A 23,075-nucleotide genomic window follows, 5' to 3' on the forward strand; every position below is an offset into this window, starting at 1 on the left:
GACAGACTGTATGGACAGTTACTTGAAGGAACATGCATGTCAAGGCAGTTTTGGGGTTTCAGTGTTTGTTCTGTAACTTAACAATTGGAACACACTTCTTTGTGCAAAAAACTACGAGGGGATTTTATTATGTTTCTACTGGGTCAAAAATATATGTCCAGCCATATACATATACAGTTATTGTTTGGTAGTGTAGAAACGTTCTAAAGGGTTATTATAACTTTGCACCTCTTTATTCCTTGTTAGTGATTATGACCGAGTACAGCTTATATGATTGACCATATAAATAGGACTAGTTTATCTGCATCCATTATAATTAAGGCCCTACCTAATTCACAGCCATGAAAATCACGTCATGGACCGGGAAATGAGATGTTTCCTGTGTTATATGCAATTTGCTGTGAAATTCAAAATTTAAGGTTTGTGTTTAGTGATTTAACATTTTTCATTTGTGTTTTTGCTTAATTTGCACTACGAGGCGGTCCTAGCAATCCTACGGCAATTCAGTTAGCAATCGGTTAGTCAAAATGTCCAAGACTTCGAAGTCTGTAAGTGAGTTTGGGAAAACTCCCAACCAATTCTGTGGACACAGAAGGGGATGTGACAAAACATGGACAAGTATTTTCGTATTGAGACAAAGCCTCGCATCATCACTGGATGTTTTAAGTTTACATTTAACCGTTAAGTTGGCTGTGCTGTGTATTGTAGCTTCCAATTATTTTATCATTTAATTTATAAGTGCAACATAATAACTGCCATGAAATGTAGCACTTTACTTAAAAAATCTGTGATTTTTGAAAAACAAGCTCTGTGAATTTAGTAGGGCCCTTATTATAAAGCAGTGTAGCAGAGTCCCTCTGCCAACGCCAAATAGAAAACCCAAGCTATCACTTATACAGGGAAATATATATTTGTAAGGTCAGGTATAACACAAAAACCACTAAAAAGACACACAGGGGTCACTGTCAACAGTCAAGTGAGCTTTATGTCACCTTAGGTCGAAAGGCTGACATGTAAGAATGACCCTGCTCCAGTATAAGCGGCTTAAACCGTGCCTGAGTTTGTTGCTAATCACACTGATAAAACATAACAAAAGCTTTTTGCATGACATACATGTGCCATATTATTTTCTCTAAAAGAAGCTGATTAGAAAAAATATTCATCGATTGTTCATACTGGTTCAGATTTGATAACGATCACATGACACCGCATTAGGAAACATTACTATACATCAGTGTTTATTCATATCATGCATCCATTCCTTTCTCATCAAGTCATCATCAGAAAGCAGACTCAGTTAAACAGAAATAATTAAGTGCTGTGTATCCGCAGTGTAAGCGAATCACATAAGAGTAGCAGTCCGGTTTATGTGTGACGTCACTTCAGTTCATCCAGCAGCAGCCGACAGCACTCGCCCACTTTAGCTGGATCGGAAACGCTGGCGTACTTTGTAATCTGTGAGGCCACACCCAGCGATCGTGCCAAATCTTTGGCTGTTCCGTCCCCGGCTACTGTAGTTCCCAGCGCCACCAGCAGCCTGAACACTGCCTCCTTGTCCTGCACTACTTCTATTGTACTGCTAGCCACTGATAAGCAATGAGCTTTGGCTTCGATCTCTCCTTTTTGACCGTGCAGCACAGCAGCATAGTTCAGCACCAGAGTGGCCAGAGCCACGTGGATGTTTTTATTACACAAGGTGCGCAGCTCGACGGCCTGAGAAAGCACCGCTTCCCACTGTCCCAGTAACAGAGCGCGCCCGTGAGATCCAGAGAAACAGTTACAAAAAGTGCGCAAAGCCAGCATCTGATTGGCCGCTCGGCCCTGTGGAGACATAAGGCCCAGGAGGTGGTTACAAAGGCTGGCACCTTCCGTCCCGCCACACAGCTGGGCGTTGATTTCAGGATGGCGCACAGCCAGGCGTAGAATGTCCAGTACAGGGAAGACGATGTCTGTGCAGAGATATAACATTTAATATTATGTTTACAAATAGTACAAGTAAAAAACTAAGTTAATCAATATTCCACTTTATACAATGCTAAATAAACCACTGTTTAGGAGTTTTTTTCCCCAGGGAAACTGCAGGTTACAGGTAAAACAACCTCTTGATATAGAAGTAAGGCTAACTTTAAAAACAATGCACATCCATAAAAGAAGGTTTTCTTTTTTAATTATTATTTTTAAACCATTGTAGTGTGCTTTGAGTAAGCCTTGGTTTATGTTAATGTCAACATAATTTTTGCCTGTGGGTTTGAAAATACAGTGGTACCTTGTAACTCAACGTCCCCTAAACTCAAAATCTTTGAAATTCGACACCATTCGTTGAGAAATTTGTACCCTTAAACTCAACGTGTGTGCGACTGCTGCTTTGCTCAGCGCTCGGCTTGAGCAGTCTGTAAAACGTCATGCGAACATGGGACAAATCTGCATTTGTGCGGAATAACCATCAAATTCATTCTGAAAGCTACACATGTATCTGTGTTCCTCCTGTTTCACTTTTAAATATAAATATTAAAAAATTATATGAAGTAAAGGTAAAGTGCAGGTTTTATTGTATTTTTGATTGATTGTAACTGTTGATTGTAAGTGTTTTTTATATTACATTTGTGTTATTTGCAGTGTATAAGTGTCAAAAACAACCCCATTATTTCACATTAGCCTAAAATATATGCAGTTCCACAGGACCATGGAACACATTAACAGGTTTCCCATACATCCTTATGGGAAAAAATACCTTAAAACTCAACGCCACTCTCAGAACCAACTGACCTTGAGTTTCAAGGTACCACTGTACCATAGCATCAGCTAATGTTTTCATTCACACCTACTATAGTTCATTTCCATCAGCATATGTACAGTATGTACATTTCTAATTGTGAAATAAAAAAAAGTGCAAAGCTAAAAAAAAAAGAGCAATTACCAAAAACAAACCATTTATATCATGTGCAGCTGCCAGAAATATATTCATTCTGTGCCTACTGTGCCTTCACATCATATTTAATTGCCACTAGTGCCTAGAACTGTTTCTGTAATTGAGCAATTTACATTTACATTTTCAGCATTTAGCAGACGCTTTTATCCAAAGCGACTTACACAATGAGCTGAACACGATGAGCAATTGAGGGTTAAGGGCCTTGCTCAGGGACCCAACAGTGGCAACTTGGTGGTGGCGGGGCTTGAACCGGCAACCTTTTGTTTACTAGTCCAGTACCTTAACCACTGAGCTATCACTGGCCACTTCAATTGAGTCGTACCTTCAGGCCAGTGGCACGTCCTCCAGAGGATGCTGATTTGCTCTGCTGTAGGCTGATCCTGGCTCTTTGTGGCTGAAACAGTGAGCAGCAGTTTCTCCATGTTCCCTAACATCTCATCACTCAGCCTGTGGTCTTCAGGTGCGTTAACATTCAGCTCTCGCAGCTTACCTAACACACACACACAAAAGATATTTGGAAATTATTTTTGGTAATGTATGCTTTAAAAAGTTTTAAAGCTTTAATTTAATGTTCCCTCACCAATGATCTGTGTAGTATTGGCCTGCTCGAACATAACCCCATCTGTTTTTGGAAAGTAAATGTTCGTGACTGAATTCTGGACAGCTGCAGAAGCATAGGCGCTACCACCTGAAAAAAAACAACACAAAAGGAATCAAGATTATCGTCTGTGTGTGTATGTGTGTGAAAAAGTCTATCATAGTGTGCACAGTGTGTGATGTATTGTCCTACCTGTGAAGGGATCAGCTATACCTGTAGAGCCTGAAACTGTGGGTCCTGATTCAGGTATGTATCTTCCAGCACCTGTTCACAAACACATTAGGATACAAGTTTTAAGATGCAATGTTTAAGATGCAGGTTGGCTGATAAGGTGGGGAAAATATCTGTGTATTTTTTAGACTATGTCCAGGTGGATGCATTTAAAACTGCTGCAAAGAGCTACCTGTGAAGGGATCTGCTCCAAAAGGTTGTTGTGAATCTGCTCCCCCAGGAATATACCGACCAGCACCTAGAAGAGCCATAGATGAGATAAATGAACGATCTGTTAAGCATATAGAGCTAAATACAAACTGTACATGTTAATGTAAAAGCTAGCACTGTTTTTATTTTTATCCAAAGAACTGAATTGTTTTACACATGTACGTGTTAATGTGCATTAACCTGTGTGCACTATATAAACAGACCAGTGTAGGCATTAACAGTGCCAGTGGTCCGATTACCTGTAAAGGGATCCGTAGCGGAAGCTGGCGATGGGCCGAGTGTGTGTCCCTTTGTGTTTTCGATGATGAAGTTAGCCACTTGGTCCAAGAACATGGGGTTCAGGTCATTCTTCTGCAGGAAGTTGTGGGCCACCAACCAGGGGTCGTCAGTCATGTTAAAGGGCAGCTTCATAGAGGGCCCGCCCTCATTCACATCAATCGTAAATACAAAATCATACTCCTGAAGAAAGGTGAGATTAACAGTAAAAACATTGTTATTTACTATGTATCAGGAACTAACAGTAATGTGAAAATCTAAATTCATAAGTGATAAGGAATGAATATAAAATATGTTTCTCATGTTGGACAGAACTAATTAAATATTTACATTAAAGAGGAAATGTAGTTTTTGGACAAACTAAAAATTATAAAAGAAGTTTTAATTAGTTCCACCAACACATGGTGTCTCCCCATCTAATGACAGCTGGAAATTATTAATACTACAATTATTTTTAAGAAAATCTTACAAACACCACATTTTAGTTATGTCACCAAGATACACCAATTGAGTCCACTTAGCTCTGACTTTAAAGTTACAGTTATATAATGGTGAAAAGAAAATACAAACTTTAAAACCCTATAAGAACCTTTCTTTTCACAAAGCAATTCCAAAAAGGAAATCCTAAAATGTATATATTTTTTAATCATTTTCACAGATGTATAAAAGCAGCACAAAGTAGAAATCGATTTTTCTATACATTAATTTTTTATAAATCTATTCAAATTTCTACTTTGATGCCAGCAACACAACGGGCAGGGGCAACATAGCACTGAAAAGTCTGTTGCATTGAAGCAAGAGAGTGAAGGTGCTAGGTTGGCCTGCCTGTAGTCCAAACGTGTCTCTCATTAAATATCTGTTGTGCATTATAAAGCACAATATAAAAGAATGAATTCTCTGGGCTGTTAAGCAGCTGAAGTGTCATATCAAGCAAGAATGAGGTAAAAAAAATCCACTTTCACAACTAAAACCTTTGGTGTCCGCAAACAATTACAGAACATCTACAAAAAAAAACGATGATTAGGTGGAACTGGAAATATTTCATTATTTTCACTCTTTTCAATACAGGTTGGAGGGGATATTCAAATAACTGTCCTGTTTTTATTCACACTTCTTTGAAATTAGGTTTGTAATTCTGAACTTTAGTGCAGTTTTTTTCTTACCTTGCCCTCATACATTACTCTCTGGGAGTTTTGCTTAGAGGAGCCTCCTACCACATCTCCAATTTTAACCCAGCGGGCGTCACTCGTACTCCACTGGTATGCCTCCACATTAGCGCCTTTCTTTATGAGTCGAGTCTGCCCATCCCGAGTCCCTACACACAAAATACATCTCTAATATCAGTTTGTTACTATGTGTTTTTGGTTTTATCTAAAGCATCTTACAGTATTGTGACACTATATTGTTTAAGTAATCAAGGGTTAAAGGCCTTGCTCAAGGGCCCGACAGTGGCATCGTGGCAGTGGTGGGGCTTAAACCAGCAACCTTTTGATTACTAGTCCAGTACCTTAACCACTATGCTACAGCTACTTGTTATTTTTTGCACGCTCTGCTCACCTGGCTCATTCAAATGTTCTTTGCCTGGTAAATCTTCCATCTTAATGTCTCCCAGGTCTCCAGTCTTGGGATCAATGGTGGCTTTGGAAAGCTCATCTTCAAAGGCTTGCTGGTCCTGAGAACTTGCTACACGCTCCTCGCTCTCAGTGAACACACGGATCATGCCGTCACTGTGGGCACAAACATGGATGCCAATGTCACCACCGGTATGCAAGAGTAAAACACAACTGTCTTTTTTAACATAGATGAGCACACTCTTGTCTATAAAATGAAAAAAAGCTAATTTAATGGTAGTGTACCTTGCTCCAACAACAATGTCTCCATTAGGCAGGACACAACAGCACCAGACTGACTGGGTAGGAAGACGGATAGTCTGAGCACATTCACCCTTTTTCCAGATACGGACAGTCCTGTCCTCTCCTGTGCTTACAAAGTCTAACAGAAAGTACAAACAGTTTGTCATGAATTTAATGTAATATGCAATAAGCACATTTGTCCCATCTCCATACAGATAATTTTTTTTATAATTGTTCATTTAATGAGATGAAATGAAGTCTGATCATCATAGGGGGTAATGCAGCTAGACACCATGACACCATAAGAGGCATTTTCCCTCCTTATTCAGTAATACATTTTATAAATCACACCTTGGTTATATTTGGATTGTATTAGTTTCACATTTAGCATACGCTTTTAGCCTAAGTGACTTGTATTAATATGACTAAATTTAAAGACAATGGGGGTTAAGGGACTTGCTTAGAGCAATAGCAGCTTGCTGGTGGTGGAACCTGAACCAGTGACTTTGTGATTAATACTCATAGTTTAACAAGATACAATGAGAGTAATTAAATCATTTAGCGATGCTACCTTTTTTTTACATTTTATTTTTGCCTAAATCTCTAATATTATTTATTAGGATTTTAACGTCATGTTTTACACTTTGGTTACATTTATGACAGGAACGGTAATTACTGGTTACAAAAGTTTTATGTCAAACACAGTCACAGACAATTTTGTATCTCCAATTCACCTCACTTGTGTGTCATTGGACTGTTGGAGGAAACCGGAGCTCCCGGAGGAATCCCACATGGACACGGGGAGAGCATGCAAACTCTACAGGACCTGGACCGCTCCACCTGGGAATCGAACCCAGGACCTCCTTGCTGTGAGGCACAGTGCTACCCACCGAGACACTGTGCTGCCCCTTCTACATCTTTAATAAAAGCACTTTAACTTCAGTTTGAATATATATAGTATATAAGTTATCTATACATAGCAATATAAAGTAATCCCAAGCAGAAGGTGTTAAGAGGACACATGTCATCACAGAAGAACTAACGCCACACAAACAGGCCTCCCATTACCCACTGTGCAGTTGCCAAAATTTTGCATCACTTAATGTCAATACTGTCTATAATGAAATCACTGACTGGTCACCCAATAATGTGATCCAGCTGCCAAGACCTCTTGAAGAGCTACATGGTTAGCAAGACCTGGATGCAGCAGTTTAGTCACCCAGAAATTCATTTCATTATACACATCACCTGCAAAGTAAATAATATTGCTACAAAAAACGCTATCTGTACCTTGTCCATTTGGGAGTACAGTCAGACTATAGACGTAGTTAGTGTGACTGTAATACACTTGAACGCACTCTCCTGTCACCTTCCATCGTCTTATACTGGCATCGTTGCTACAGGAGAAAAACTCCTCATCATTTATCACAGCTAATCCTCTGACACAGTCCTCATGACCTGCAACACAAACCCCAGGTCTAGCATCACTTATACATTTCATATTAACAGTAGTTCATCATCAGGAAACATATCACACAAAAGGCTTTATAGTAAATTATTTAATATTAATTTATTAATCTTGAGTAACTGCTTCATCCTGATTATAGTTACGATTGATTTGGAGCCACCAGTGAACATTTGACACAAGGACTGAGCACCAATCTATAGCAGAGCATTACACTAATGTATCTACACACCAGCTCTTGTGCCAGTGTGCCATCCCAATAACTCAAAATAAAAAAGAGACAGAACTAACCTGTATATGTTTTCTCACAGCATCCAGCTTTCCAGAGCCTAATGGTTTTGTCAGCTGATCCAGTCAGCATGAGACCCTGCTCTGGCAAAATGACCACAGCCCATACTGCAGCAGTGTGCCCCTGACATACACATGTACATAAATAGCCCAAACTGAATGTAATAGTTTGATGTAATTTTACTCATTATATTTATAGTATAATGCACAACTGCGATTACAAAACAAGCTTACCTGTAAGGTCATCATACACTTGTCACCGAGCCACACTTTGGCTGTTGTGTCCCACGATCCGCTTAATAAAGTCCCAAACTTCCCAGATGAGAGTGAACACACTGTGGACAACAAAATATAAAGTTACAGTAGTTGTTGTGTTGCTTTTATTGCTAACATAACTAATTATTCAATGATACGTTTATTAAGTATTAAATGTAGCTGAGAAGCAATGCTTCATGGACATTTCAAAGTGGCAAAAATGTTTTAGTTGCCTTTTTAACCTAAACTTCCTAGCTTTATACAAGGGACAGTCATTCAGCTGAATTCTTTAAAGTACAGTTGTGGGTGGAACCTAAACTGTTCCAACATGACTCTGCACAATGTAAGATCTTTAAAGACATGATGCTTGTTTTAAAAAAAACTCCAGTGGCCAGCAAATAGCCCTGACCTTAGCCCCAAAGAACAGTTTTGGAATGAACTAGAACATCAATTGTGGTTTTCTTGACCAACATTGTGCCCAACCATATAAATGTTATTTTATCCGAATGGGCAGATCACAGTGGTCACTCTATTTGAATATCATTTGTTTATGAAATGGGATGTTCAACAACTCACTTCTGGCCACACAGTGTACTAATCCTTAAAACCAGTACTGTTCTGGACTTTAAAACACTGCTAGACTGAAGTAAACGCACCTGTGTTTTTGTGTCCCTTCAGAAGGAAGATGGGGTCCGGGCGATCCAAGGAGAAAATACAGATGATGTTGTCGTTGCCACCGGTCGCTATTAGGCCTCGAGGGTATGTTTCATTGGGGGCGATGATACACACACATGACACAAAATTTGTGTGTCCATTCATGCAGTGCATCTCCGTGAAGCTCTGGTTTTCACTACAGAATGACAAATCACAAAAAAGGCAGATTTATTTATTTATTATTTATTAATTAGGATTAGGACTTCATGTTTTACACACTTCGGTTACATTCATGAAACTGTAGTCATTCATTACACAAGATTAATCAGTTCACAAGTTTAATGTCAAACACAGTCATGGACAATTTTGTATTTCCAATTCACCTCACTTGAATGTCTTGTGGGAGGAAACCGGAGCTCCCGGAGGAAACCCACACAGACACAGGGAGAACATGCAAACTTCACATAGAAAGGACCCGGACCGCCCCACCTGGGGATCAAACCCAGGACCTTCTTGCTGTGAGGCGACAGTGCTATAATGGGTATATTGAATATACCATGAATGAGCAATGTGCTGTATAGCTATAGATCGTTACACATAAGGCGTTATTAGGTTTTGTGTTGTTACAGGGTACTGAGTAACATTCATTCCTGCATTTCTTTCAAAAGATCGAACTGCCAAAAACAAAACTGAAACTAAAATACACTTGAATGATATTATCAGGTACATTGTTATACAAATGCACTATGTTTGTACACATACAGTACTTTTGACCTTAACTGTAATTACTGAGTCTAGACAAACTGATCTTTTGGACATTTAAGTCAGTGTTTAACTTATTGAAAATCAAACTTATTTTTTATTTGGAATGACACAGTTTATGGTATTTTATGACGCACAGCTGGATTTTAAAAAGTCAGCCAAATAAGAAAAATCCAGATTGCAACATTTTTGATGGTGATACAGTCTAATAAACTAGCCCAGTATTAGCAACAACCCCACTGAACACAGGCTGGCACCTGCCTCCCTAACACATGTGAAGCTGCTCCCCTACATTCGAATCATGGAGGAACATGATATACCCTCGGTTATCCTCTGCCATTTCAGCTATTGTTTCCCAGTTGTTTTGATGATGGTGACGTGGTTGGACCACATCTTTCCAAATCCTCCAGTAGGTGTTTGGTTAGGGTAAATTAGGTTGACAGAGAGGCACGTCAACCCCTTCCCTCAACAAACGAATCCTTCATCATCATCACTGGCTCCCTCATACTTGTCCCTAAGTGTGAATAAGTGAGTGAATGTGTAAGTGTGTGATCACAGAGGATGGAATGAGGCCCTGTCCAGCGTGTGGGCTGCGTCCCTGGTCAGGATGATGTAGTCCGTTAAAATACATGAATTGTTACAGTTATTAAACCACCAACCAGTGACCTTCTTTGCTTTGCTATGGGAGACACTGTCGTCCTGGAAGAAACCACTCCACTTATCACAAAAGAAAAAATGTGTCACTTGATCAGGTTATTAAAAAAACTAAACCTTCTATTTAAGGGGACAAGAAACAGACACGTTGACAAGTTAAAAGTTAAATATTGACATAATGTTACTTATAATTATTGATTCTTGCCATTCTAAAGGCTACATTTAGCATTCGGCTAGTTAGCCGGTTACCTTGTATTTGGAACCCAAACTCGGGCAGTTCTGTCTCTGGACACTGAAACAAAAGATCCTTCTGGAAACATCGCCGCTGCGAGGCCTCTAACATCCATTTCATGGCCTGGAATCGAACAGCTCAGTCGGTAAGTGCTAGAAGAAGAAGCCATGATGCAGCTACACCTCAGATACAGTGACAGGTGAGCTAATGAATGTGCTAACAGTAAACACACCGGGAAGTGACACAGCAACAGAGTACCAAGCGTGTTCTTTTTTCCCTACCGCTATTCGGATAAACCTGCATTCTGCTATATGATTGGCTAGTAGTGTCTGAAGCTGCGCTGCAATTGGCTAAGTTTTTCTACTCTGCTGAGGTTCACCAATCAGAATCACTTTTTGGAATACAGGTGGGGAAAATGACGCTGGATGCTTCCCAAACCACCTCATTTGATATCGCCAACCTTTGGTTGTATAATAAGAGTTCAGTTCAGTGTTAACGTATTATTATTATGAACAAGCCACTCAGGCTCTGTACTTTTAAAGCTAATTTAAAACTGTACAACACTTTTGTACGACGGCCACTGTAAAAAATATTTTTAAGTTTTGATTTCGAGAATAAAGTCAAAATATTGTGAGATTAATGTCAAAATATTATGAGAATAAAGTCGAAATATTATGAGAATAAAGTCGAAATATTATGAGAATAAAGTCGAAATATTATGAGAATAAAGTCAAAATTATTTCGAGATTAAAGTCAAAATATTATGAGAATAAAGTCAAAATATTATGAGAACAAAGTCTAAATTATTTCGAGATTAAAATCGAAATGATTATGAGAATAAAGTGGAAATATTATCGCGGAGTGTGCAGCCATTGTAGGCTTGTCAGTTCAGAGAAGCACGGGTCTCAGTACCTGCATCGGCATGCAAGCACTGAGGACAGCCTATAATGAGTGTTATTGTGGTTATCCAATAACCGTGATTAATTTTGGATGGCTGTTTGTATTGTACACACATTGTACACATCCACATGACATGATGACTAAACATGTCAATGCAATTATTTATAGCGATGCCATACGGCTTTAGTCTACCGTACGAGTCCATAAGGCTCGGCTGAAGTACTGCTGACGAAGCAGATGCACATTCTTCTAAATAAACCCAGTTTATTGCAAAGCCATTTTATTGTCCTTATACTAATAACAAACTGGTGCTGATGTGCAAGAGATCCGGGATTTCTTTATTTGTGAAACAAATAATTTGTTATATGAAAGTATAACAAATCATGAACATCCCTCATTTTAACACAAGGAGGTTGCTATGGCCATAATACAGTATTTGGACTTTAATCTTATAATTACTTTTACTTTAATCTCATAATTATTTTGACTTTAATCTTGTAATTATTTCGACTTTAAGCTTGTAATTATTTAGACTTTAAATGTCGTAATTATTTCGACTTTAAGCTTGTAATTATTTAGACTTTTTTTCGTAATTATTTTGACTTTAAATGTTGTAATTATTTCGACTTTAAATGTTGTAATTATTTCGACTTTAATCTAGTAATTATTTCCACTTTAATCTCTTAATATTTCGACTTTATTCTCATAATATTTTGCCATTAATCTCGAAATCAAAACTTATGACTTTATTCTCAAAATCAAAACTTAAAAAAAAAATTTTCGTTAAAGTGGCCCTAATACGCCATCCGATTTCTGCCCGTCAATCATCCTCTCACTAATGCTGGTCCCTGCTCCTGACTGGGGAGGACGAGGCTGCTCCACGCCCCCTCCGACACGTGCACAGCAATTGAACATCTTATCACCTACACTTGACGAGTGCAGTGCAGTACAGCGCTGTGTACGGAGAGCCACACCCTCTACCGCACTCCTTTCCCATCTCCGTGCAGGCGCCACCAACCAGCCCACAGAGGTCGTAACTAGTCTGAGAGAGAGTCCCCATCCGGCTTCATCCCGCCCCTATCTGAACAACAGGCCAATCGTTGTTCATGTGGCTGCTCAGCCTTAGCCGGCAGGCAGAGCTGAGATTCTATATGATGTATTCGAGATCTCAGCTCTGGTGAACAGCGTGTATTTTTACCTGCGGCCTGTATTTATAAAAACCCCAAGCTTTCTTTCACATACTCACCTACAAAACATATTTACGCTATATGGCTGAAGTATTACAAATTTAATACTTCTAAAAACACGTTGAAGGAACTCGCCACCTGTGGGAGGATTTAGCACTGTTCCAGGTTTTTTCCCCCCAATTGTAGATAATAATGTGCAATATTGATATATTTCATATTTAAAATATTTAAAATATTAAATATTTAACACTTTAGCCATATAGCGTACCTATGGCAGCGTCTGAAATCGCATACTTAAACAGGACGTACTACATTGGAGGCAGTGCGCACTGCTCGGCCGGTAAAGCAGTACGCTCTTTCAGTACGCAAGTACGCAGTATGCACACAGCAAAAGCCTGGGGTGTTTATCTTGCATAATAAAACATAGCAATAATAAGAAAATACAAACTGTACCCTATTTAAGATAAATGCACAAATTATTATTGTTTATTTTTGTTTTAAGATTATTTAAAAAGTTATTCAGTGTCTTTTATTTTTAGTGTTTAAACTTCAGCCCGGAAACAAATCGCAGTTTCGGTTCACAGGTCCTCTGACTACAAACAAGCGAACATGGCTAACAGTAAAACAACGTTTGTAATCTTCGGTGGATTTGTAACAGCAGTAGTAGCAGCTTTTTATCCCATATTCTTCCATCCTCTCACTCACGCAGATGAATACAGTAAGTGCGGAGAATACACAATGATATAATGATATATAGTGGACGTTGTGGAGTAGATAATGTTTCATAGCATTTACACATCTGTCCTTGGCACAATGTTGACTACCACTGATTACCATTCATATGCAGTTCTGTAATTGAAGTGTTAAATCTATTATAAACTTTTACAGAACGAATCCAAAGCGCGAATAGATCAGAAATCAATCAAGCAGATGTCCAGCCTGTTGGTGAGTATTTACTTATTACTGTTTATCATTACCTGTACAAAAACATTCAAAGATCTGAACACTACAGTCACCTAAAAATAAGGTTAATGATGTTATCAGTTCAGTAATCACAGTGTGCAGCATCAAAACAACTACTTTACAACATATAATTATTTTTATGGAACAAAGGACTTTTCAATGGCTAAGCAAGAATAAACTTAAAGCACTAAAAGAAGTACAGATTCCAACCATACAGTGTATAAAACAGTTGCAGTTATACCACCATAGCTTAAATGTCCTTAGATGTTTAGGCTTGACTCCAACTGTAGCAAGAACGATGCAAGATAGGACATTCAAGACTTACACACGGTCATCTATTAAAAGGGGAACAGGCCCCAAAGTGCCTTCATTGCTCAACTACCCCATCAATGAAACATATTCTATGTGAATGCGAAGTTTTTACCCAGGACAGAAATCTGTACCTGATGGGATCGGACATAAATGACATTTTTAGAAAAACTTAGAAAACTCATTTTAAGATATTAAAATTTCTGAAAAGCATAAAATTGAAACATTTATTGTAAATTTAACCTCTGCAGTTTTGATGCACATGTAAACAACTATATATCTCTGTATCCTAAAACTCCTTTCATGGTTTTAACACGTTTTAAAACATACAAATGGCACGCCATAGAGATGGCTCTAAATACAGAGCTTATAATGGCGATAAAACCCAACCAACCAACTAACCAACCAACTGTAGCATTAAACTTTTCACAGACATGTTGGTTGAAGAAGTACATTATACACTGATGAGGCATAACATTATGACCACCTTCCTAATATTGTGTTGGTCCCCCTTTTGTTGCCAAAACAGCCCTGCAACTGTGATACACTGTGTATTCTGAAACCTTTCTATCAGAACCAGCATTAACTTCTTCAGCAATTTGAGCTACAGTAGCTCGTCTGTTGGATCGGACCACACGGGCCAGCCTTCGCTCCCCACGTGCATCAATGAGTCTTGGCCGCCGGTTTACCACTGTTCGTTCCTTGGACCACTTTTGATAGATACTGACCACTGCAGACTGGGAACACCCCACAAGAGCTGCAGTTTTGGAGATTTTCTGTCCCAGTCATCTAGTCATCACAATTTGGCCCATTTTTCCTGCTTCTAACACATCAACTTTGAGGATAAAATGTTCACTTGCTGCCTAATATATCCCACTCACTAACAGGTGCCATGATGAAGAGATAATCAGTGTTAATCACTTCACCTGTTAGAGGTCATAATGTTATGCCTAGTCGTTGTAGTGTAAGCAGCTGTTGCAAGATTGGATACCATTTTTAAACTGCTCATGTCTTGACAGTAATAGTCCTTGTCCACAGAGACAAAAGTATTTGTAGTATATCCGATTTCTTTTGCATATTGGTCGTGCGTGTTGCAGGTCTTTAAACTTATTTTAGTGTAGGACAAAAAGTAAATAAAAATACTTCAATTTCATTTGATGAAGTAAAAAATTTTATCTAGTTGGGTCCATGTGAAAAATCTGTTTTTTTAGTTACTCAATTAACCAAATAACCAAGGAAAGTTATTAAAATATATTTGTATAAATTTATAAATGGCTCTTGGACTCCAGCGAACTCCATTATTATCTACAATTAGAAAAATTGAAACAGTGCTTAATCCTCCCAGAGGTGGCCAGTTCCTTCAAAATTGCATCCAGCAAGTCACAAAACAACCCACATAAATGTTTTAGTTTTTGCATTCCTTTTCTCTCAAGATTTCTTTAGCATTCCCAATTCCATTAATAATATAAGAGTGGGCTGTCTTTTGCTTGTTGAAATTTTGAATAGCGTGCTCATATTCTGGTCTAGCTCCTGATTTTTGTATGTATTCTTTTTAATTAGGTGTGAAGATTTGGTCTGATCCGTTTAAACCGAAGTCATGATGTGATTCTTGGGTGAAAGAAGAGCACGAAGAATTCAGATGTTTGGCACAGATTCAAGACTGACAGACTGTGACTTTACACACATATTGTGGGAGTCAATGGCTAGTCAAGTTTAAGCTTGTAACAGAAAATCCTTTACTGCATTTTAGTCATTTATTGTCTGATTCAGCTTTTATGCTTGTTATCTGAGAAAGGGGAAAAAAATAAATAAATACAGTGCCTGGATTGGTGACCAGCTGTTGTATGGAATGCCATTTATTAAATATTTGATCCAGTAAAGTATGTGTAAATTAAAATGTATCTCAATTACTTGCTAAATGGTAGTTGTATAATAGGCACTCTTGGTTAAGGTGTGTAAAATGGTAAATAAATGTCTTTTTAAAATGTGTTTTATGTAATTATACACTGAAATGACATCCATATTTCACATTGTGTTTCTACTGCCTTAGAACTACCCCTAGTATGTGCATGGCTGTAGAGGTAGTGCATGTCACAGTCAGGGATATATACAGTGTTATGCTAATGGTAGTTATTTAGTTGTGGTAGTTGTGCTCATAGTACACATGTTGAATGCAGCAGATACGATCAGGCATAAATACCTGAATTACTTACAAGCCATGCAGGCAACCATGTTAAGTAGCGGTGGTCTCAGAGGAAACACGCCACAAACCCAAGATAGGCTGTTGGTGTGTCAAGACCTATTGGTACCAGAGGACATGAAGGATTTGGCATCAGGTACACATCAACAGCAGGGTTACTGTGGCTCAACCTTGGCTCATAACTTTAATATTGGCAATGAAGTGACTGTGTTACAACACGGTGCATCAAACCATTCTGTGTATGTAGCTGTGTAGTTGCCGACCAGACAAAGTGTGCATTCTCTTCCTACTTTTGTTCACATTTAAAAGCACCCTCTCTAACAAATAAGCAATGAACAAATTTCGACTGCTTTGAGGAATTTTCTAAAAAATGATGTGGATGGCCAAGCATTTGCATCATTTATCCATGGAATAGATGGGACCAGGATGCAGTGTAGAATGATCCACCCAATAACTTACAGAAATTGAAGGAGCTGCATGTTTTTTTTCTTAATAAGCAAAATTTATCCACACAATACTGTACATAAATTAGTTTTAATCAGACATGAAAGTTATTATAAGCATGTAATGCCAGCCAAATCAAGTTGGTTATCATGGCATTTTTTATTCTGCAGTGTAATTTTGAAAATTAGGGCTAATGCTCAAGATATGGAGTTTAAAGTCATTTGTTTTCTAAGTTAAATAAAAATGAGAAGAAACATGGCAAATCTTTAGTCCATTTACATTTTCAGCATTTAGCAGATGCTTTTATCCAAAGCGACTTACAGTACAGTGACAGTATATTGTCAATGCAATTGAGGGTTAAGGGCCTTGCTCAAGGGCCCAACAGTGGCAGCCTTGCAGTGGTGGAGCTTGAACTAGCAACCTTTGGATTACTAGTCCATTACCTTAACCACTAGGCCACAACTGTCCCTAGTCGGAAGTCTTTAGACATTTTTTAATTGCGGCACTTTGTCTTTCCCTATTCTGTATCATTGATTGATTGATTTACTTTATTGATCCCCGAAGGGAAATTGCGGTGTAGCAGCAGCAATTACAATTATTACAAACATTACACAACGACATTACAATGAAGTAGGAAAGAATAAAAATTAAGATATAAAATCTAAAACATATATAAAAAAGAAAATATAATATAATAATAATAATAAAAAAAGAATATTAAACATCTAACTAAAAAGGGGGGGGGGGGGGGGGCTAAAGGTGGTGTAGTTACAGACATTGTGCAATTTAAAGCTGTGCAAATAAAAACAGTACTATGTGTAGATTGTGGAACAGGTAGTACCAAGTGATCAAGTAGTAGGTTTATTGTCTACGTGGGTTATATTACTATAGGTTCTGCATCCTTCTCTCACACCAGTGAGAGTCATTGCAGGTTGCCAAAGCTGTAGGCAGAAATGACTTCCAATAACGCTCTTTGTTGCAGCGAAGTTGGCGGAAACTTCCACTGAAAGTACTTTGCTGTTTAATCAGCATGTTGTGTAACGGGTGTGTGGTGTTGTCCATTATATTGAGCAGCTTATGCAAGATTCTCTGCTCAACAAGAAGTTCTAGGGTCTCCAGAGCAAAACCCAGCACAGAACCAGCCTTCCTGATAAGCTTGTTAAGCTTCTTGGAATCTTTGGCTCTAATGCTGCTTCCCCAACTGATGGCTGCATAGAAAATTGCACTTTCCATTACAGACTGGTGAAAATGTGTAGCATCTTGCTGCATTGAAGGACCTGAGCCTCCTTAAAAAATAAAGTCTGCTCTGACCCTTTCTGTAGACAGCCTCAGTGTTGCACTTCCAGTCCAGTTTATACTGTCAGTGATCTTTGGATTTTACTATTTATAACAGGTGTATACCATCAGAATTTTAATCATCCAATTAAAAGAAATGATTTCTGCATTTAGAAAAGGAAAATTATTTTGTTTGGAGTGGGGGGCATGTTGGAGAGCACTGACTACAACACATGAGCGGGAATTCGAAGGTGACAAACTTTCTGCTTTGCAAATACAAAAAAACGTCCCATATTTTATAATTACTGAAATAAACATTTTAAGATAATAGGATTTATTAGTAAGCCATGTTGGTTTTTACTGGTTTAATATTGTCGAAGTGCTAAACCTGGGTTGTTTTCATGTGACTTTTTTGGGCGCCTTTTCACGCATTTTGAATCACGTTTTGCTGGAAACCACTGACTCAATCTGGCAACTCTGGCGCTGCACTATGCACAACGGAAGTAAACAGTAGTAGCAAGATGGCGGAGCGCACAGATTACATGCGAGCGTTTGTGTTGTTGTTACAAATATTTGTTTTTATCCAGAAAACAAGCTTGGATCAATTATTGGTGCTAAGGAGACGTAGAAGACTAATCCGTGCGAGACGAATGGTATGTAAAATGTTTTCACTGGCAGTTGTTTACTTTTTACTAGTATATAGACCGTTTCAATGAGGGTAAACAATAACAACGCTACTGCGCATGTCTGTTCCTTTTGCCTTTCCGGTAGCGCCATTTTTAAACATCCATCCATCTGTCAACATGACGAGCTCGTACTTTGCGAGTCTCCCGAACACGGAACAAACGCGATATAAGCAGAAATGAATGATAGATCATCAAGTATCTTTACCAGCCACTTTTGAGGAGAATTTAAGAAGTCAGTGTTTTTCCTCTGACCTAAAACGTTTGCCTGAGGTAACATACCCAGACGTGTATCACTACCCTGTTGAAACGGAGTGTGTTTACACCAGAGAGGCAGTGAAAGCACACCGCAGTTTGGACGCATACAATTAATTATTAAAATCATTATTGTGTCATCTCCCCTTTTGTGTCTGTTGAGCTAAGAGCCATTATAATATGATAAAAATATGACAAACCACAGTGAATTACTTCTCATCTGAATTAGAACATGTTAGCTAATGCTAAAACTATTTTTTATAGCCTAACTGGAAATACATGAAATATATTACAGTAAGCACAACGTATTCATAAATAGTTTATTTACTTTTTGTATTACAAAAGTAGAACCATGTTTCTTTACATGTCATTTAATAATGAAGCTAAGCTAATTAAGCTGTTAATATAATTCCATATAGTGACATTTCCCCAAAATATAGTCCTATACAGTTATGGCTTTTACACAGTATTATAAGGGGAATGTAAACTTTTTAAGGCTTATGTTAGGTTTATGTTTATTCTGTTCTATTAATACAAATATTAAGCGCCTGCGTATTTTAATACACTTAAGCTAAACGTCAGGGACAAGACACCATGAGAACAGCGTTCAACTGAGTACATTTGTTCACAATATTTATTATGAAATAATATACAGTATATTACATTAATTATAAGAGTTGATGGTGGGTATCCAGCCGTCTCTATTTATAGCAGCAATCCAAGCGTTTCGCTGTGCGTTCTTTTGGAAATCTGTTCACCTTTATTTCTGAAAGCAATTTTGTACCCGGCCTGAGGGAACATCCGACAACCGAACAACATGTTCCTAACTTTAATTTAGACATACTGTCAATAAATCAGACCTGAACTAACGCAAAGGAATTGAAGCAGTTGTGGTCAATCGCTGTTGTTCTGAGCGCTGTTTACCACCAAGCGGAAGCGTCTTAGGAACATCTACGTCACTTCCTGGACTCATGAATATTCATTTGAAACGGTCTATAGTACGAGCAGCCAGCTAATTAGCGTTGAATTTGTCAGTACTTGTACACTGCGAGTGTTGCTCATAACTCTAGCAGATTATTTTTCTACATTTTCTCACTTTAGAAAATCATTCGCGAAATTTTTTTATATTGCCTTATATTTTAAACTTTGATAGGTATTATGTATTATATACACACTGATCAGCCATAACATTAAAACCACCTCCTTGTTTCTACACTCACTGTCTATTTTATCAGCTCCACTTACCATATAGAAGCACTTTGTAGTTCTACAACTACTGACTGTAGTCCATGCTTTGTTAGACTGCTTTCACCCTGTTCTTCAATGGTCAGGACCACCACAGAGCAGGTATTATTTAGGTGGTGTATGATTGTCAGCACTGCAGTGACACTGACATGGTGGTGGTGTGTTAGTGTGTGTTGTGCTGGTATGAGTGGATCAGACACAGCAGCGCTGCTGGAGTTTTTACATTCCATGTCCACGGGGCGCTGTTGGCTGGATATATTTTTGATTGGTGGACGATTCTCAGTCCAGCAGTGACAGTGCGGTGTTTAAAAACACACCAGCACCATGTTAGTGTCACTGCAGTGCTGAGAATGATCCACCACCCCAATAATCCCTGCTCTGTAGTGGTACTGGAATCCACTAGAGTGGAGTCCTGACCAAAAAGAACAGCATGAAAGGGGGCTAACAAAGCATGCAGAGAAACAGATGGACTACAGTCAGTAACTGTAGAACTACAAAGTGCTTCTATATGGTAAGTGGAGCTGATAAAATGGACAGTGAGTGTAGAAACAAGGAGGTGGTTTTAATGTTATGGCTGATTAGTACGTATATATATATATATATATATATATATATATATATATATACATATATACATACACTTGTATATGTTATACTCACAATATATATATATATATATTTTTATATATATATAACTTATATTTTAAACTTTTATAGGTACTGATTAAAACCCTGAGAAGACGGAGGGCTATGAGGTGGATACATCCACGTGCGCAGCTATGGTGGGATGTTATCGTTCCTGACTTTAACAACGAGCAGTTTATGAGGAACTTTCGGGTGTCACGGGAGTCCTTTAACTACATCTGTCGTAGTCTAGGTCCCACTTTGAAAAAGAAAAAGGCCAACCACCGTTTGTGTGTACCTGTGAATAAATGTATTGGCGTGGCACTGTGGAGACTGGCCACCAACACTGATTGCCAGAGAGTGAGTCACCTTTTTGGCGTTGGTATTGCGACTGTTTGGCACTGCGTTCAGGACTTCTGCAATGCTGTTATAAAAGTGCTGCTTCCTGAACACCTCAAGACCCCAGATGCTAGGAAGTTGGTAGAGATGGCAACGTTTTTTAACAACAGATGGGGAGCACCTCAATGTGTTGGAGCAATAGACTGTAGCCACATTCCCATAACAGCACCAGAACTGTACCCAAAAGACTACTACAACAAGAAAGGGTGGCATTCCATCATAATACAGGCTGTTGTTGATGGAAGGGGTCTGTTCTGGGACGCGTGTGTCGGCCATCCTGGGAGTGTGCATGATTCACGAGTGCTTAAACGGTCATACCTATGGGAAATGACAAGCGATGGACAGTTTTTCAGCCAACACACTGTCAGTATCTCTGGTCATGATGTAGGACACTACTTAATTGGAGACCCTGCATACCCGTTGAAAACTTGGCTGATGAAGCCATTTTCTGATACAGGTCAACTTACCCCACAGCAACAGAGGTACAATGTCAGATTAAGCAGCGTGAGGGCAATCGTGGAGACGACTTTCGGGAGACTAAAAGGCAGATGGAGGTGCCTATTAAAGAAAAATGACTGCCATTTGGATCTTATGAAGAAGATGGTTCTGGCCTGTTGTGTGTTGCACAATATTTGTGAAGAGCATGGGGATCAGTGCATTGATGATGTTCCAGTGGTGCATGTGAACATGGAGCCACATGTTCGCATGTTACAAGAATGTCAACAAGCGGAAGGAGCTGATGTACGAGCTGCATTGCTAGTGTATTTTAACTCTGTCTGATATATTGACCAAAACTACTGCTCTTTACAACACTATCACATGCACCCATTGCATTCAACAGTACACAGTCGTTGTTGTTTATTTAAAAAATGTAAACTTTATATATATATATATATATTTGTAGTAAGTTCTGTACATACAGTGTATCACAAAAGTGAGTACACCCCTCACATTTCTGCAGATATTTAAGTATATCTTTTCATGGGACAACACTGACAAAATGACACTTTGACACAATGAAAAGTAGTCTGTGTGCAGCTTATATAACAGTGTAAATTTATTCTTCCCTCAAAATAACTCAATATACAGCCATTAATGTCTAAACCACCGGCAACAAAAGTGAGTACACCCCTAAGAGACTACACCCCTAAATGTCCAAATTGAGCACTGCTTGTCATTTTTCCTCCAAAATGTCATGTGATTTGTTAGTGTTACTAGGTCTCAGGTGTGCATAGGGAGCAGTTGTGTTCAATTTAGTAGTACAGCTCTCACACTCTCTCATACTGGTCACTGAAAGTTCCAACATGGCACCTCATGGCAAAGAACTCTCTGAGGATCTTAAAAGACGAATTGTTGCGCTACATGAAGATGGCCAAGGCTACAAGAAGATTGCCAACACCCTGAAACTGAGCTGCAGCACAGTGGCCAAGATCATCCAGCGTTTTAAAAGAGCAGGTTCCACTCAGAACAGACCTTGCGTCGGTCGTCCAAAGAAGCTGAGTGCACGTGCTCAGCGTCACATCCAACTGCTGTCTTTGAAAGATAGGCGCAGGAGTGCTGTCAGCATTGCTGCAGAGATTGAAAAGGTGGGGGGTCAGCCTGTCAGTGCTCAGACCATACGCCGCACACTACATCAAATTGGTCTGCATGGCTGTCACCCCAGATGGAAGCCTCTTCTGAAGTCTCTACACAAGAAAGCCCGCAAACAGTTTGCTGAAGACATGTCAACAAAGGACATGGATTACTGGAACCATGTCCTATGGTCTGATGAGACCAAGATTCATTTGTTTGGTTCAGATGGTCTCAAGCATGTGTGGCGGCAATCAGGTGAGGAGTACAAAGATAAGTGTGTCATGCCTACAGTCAAGCATGGTGGTGGGAATGCCATGGTCTGGGGCTGCATGAGTGCAGCAGGTGTTGGGGAGTTACATTTCATTGAGGGACACATGAACTCCAATATGTACTGTGAAATACTGAAGCAGAGCATGATCCCCTCCCTCCGGAAACTGGGTCGCAGGGCAGTGTTCCAGCATGATAATGACCCCAAACACACCTCTAAGACGACCACTGCTTTATTGAAGAGGCTGAGGGTAAAGGTGATGGACTGGCCAAGCATGTCTCCAGACCTAAACCCAATAGAACATCTTTGGGGCATCCTCAAGCGGAAGGTGGAGGAGCGCAAAG

At 39.1% G+C, this 23,075-nt stretch overlaps 3 protein-coding genes across 3 annotated transcripts; 2 read left to right on the forward strand and 1 right to left on the reverse strand.

Annotated features, from left to right (window-relative positions):
- Nucleotides 1-967: 967 nt before the first annotated feature.
- Nucleotides 968-10,583, reverse strand: plaa (phospholipase A2-activating protein). Its single transcript, XM_062994224.1, has 14 exons — nucleotides 10,425-10,583; nucleotides 8,762-8,955; nucleotides 8,085-8,185; nucleotides 7,854-7,974; nucleotides 7,388-7,555; nucleotides 6,101-6,236; nucleotides 5,802-5,971; nucleotides 5,408-5,559; nucleotides 4,208-4,427; nucleotides 3,931-3,996; nucleotides 3,720-3,791; nucleotides 3,510-3,617; nucleotides 3,252-3,419; nucleotides 968-1,949 (listed from the first exon to the last, which is right to left on the reverse strand). Exons 1-14 carry the CDS (start codon nucleotides 10,574-10,576, stop codon nucleotides 1,378-1,380), a joined length of 2,400 nt encoding a protein of 799 aa, XP_062850294.1. The 5' UTR covers nucleotides 10,577-10,583; the 3' UTR covers nucleotides 968-1,377.
- Nucleotides 10,584-13,078: 2,495 nt separating this feature from the next.
- Nucleotides 13,079-15,755, forward strand: smim20 (small integral membrane protein 20). The gene is made up of 3 exons (XM_062994225.1): nucleotides 13,079-13,212; nucleotides 13,383-13,439; nucleotides 15,327-15,755. The coding sequence occupies exons 1-3, from the start codon at nucleotides 13,104-13,106 to the stop codon at nucleotides 15,365-15,367; spliced, it is 207 nt and encodes a 68-aa protein (XP_062850295.1). The 5' UTR covers nucleotides 13,079-13,103; the 3' UTR covers nucleotides 15,368-15,755.
- A 2,512-nt stretch (nucleotides 15,756-18,267) lies between these two features.
- zgc:113227 (uncharacterized protein LOC541506 homolog) lies at nucleotides 18,268-21,766 on the forward strand. Its single transcript, XM_062993259.1, has 2 exons — nucleotides 18,268-18,338; nucleotides 20,586-21,766. Exons 1-2 carry the CDS (start codon nucleotides 18,336-18,338, stop codon nucleotides 21,669-21,671), a joined length of 1,089 nt encoding a protein of 362 aa, XP_062849329.1. The 5' UTR covers nucleotides 18,268-18,335; the 3' UTR covers nucleotides 21,672-21,766.
- Nucleotides 21,767-23,075: the final 1,309 nt, after the last annotated feature.

The sequence above is a fragment of the Trichomycterus rosablanca genome, chromosome 4, assembly GCF_030014385.1.
Source record: "Trichomycterus rosablanca isolate fTriRos1 chromosome 4, fTriRos1.hap1, whole genome shotgun sequence".
Lineage (NCBI taxonomy): Eukaryota > Metazoa > Chordata > Actinopteri > Siluriformes > Trichomycteridae > Trichomycterus > Trichomycterus rosablanca.

Excerpts from the sequence above, each read along its gene's own strand:
- plaa (XM_062994224.1), bottom strand. The coding sequence starts at position 10,576 with ATGGCTTCTTCTTCTAGCACTTACCGACTGAGCTGTTCGATTCCAGGC. Across the intron at positions 8,186-8,761 it reads GAAGGGACACAAAAACACAG|TGTGTTCACTCTCATCTGGG; the intron begins GTGCGTTTACTT and ends TGTTGTCCACAG. Across the intron at positions 3,792-3,930 it reads TGGAGCAGATCCCTTCACAG|GTGCTGGAAGATACATACCT; the intron begins GTAGCTCTTTGC and ends GTTTGTGAACAG.
- smim20 (XM_062994225.1), top strand. The coding sequence starts at position 13,104 with ATGGCTAACAGTAAAACAACGTTTGTAATCTTCGGTGGATTTGTAACA. Across the intron at positions 13,213-13,382 it reads CACTCACGCAGATGAATACA|AACGAATCCAAAGCGCGAAT; the intron begins GTAAGTGCGGAG and ends AAACTTTTACAG. Across the intron at positions 13,440-15,326 it reads AGCAGATGTCCAGCCTGTTG|GTGTGAAGATTTGGTCTGAT; the intron begins GTGAGTATTTAC and ends CTTTTTAATTAG.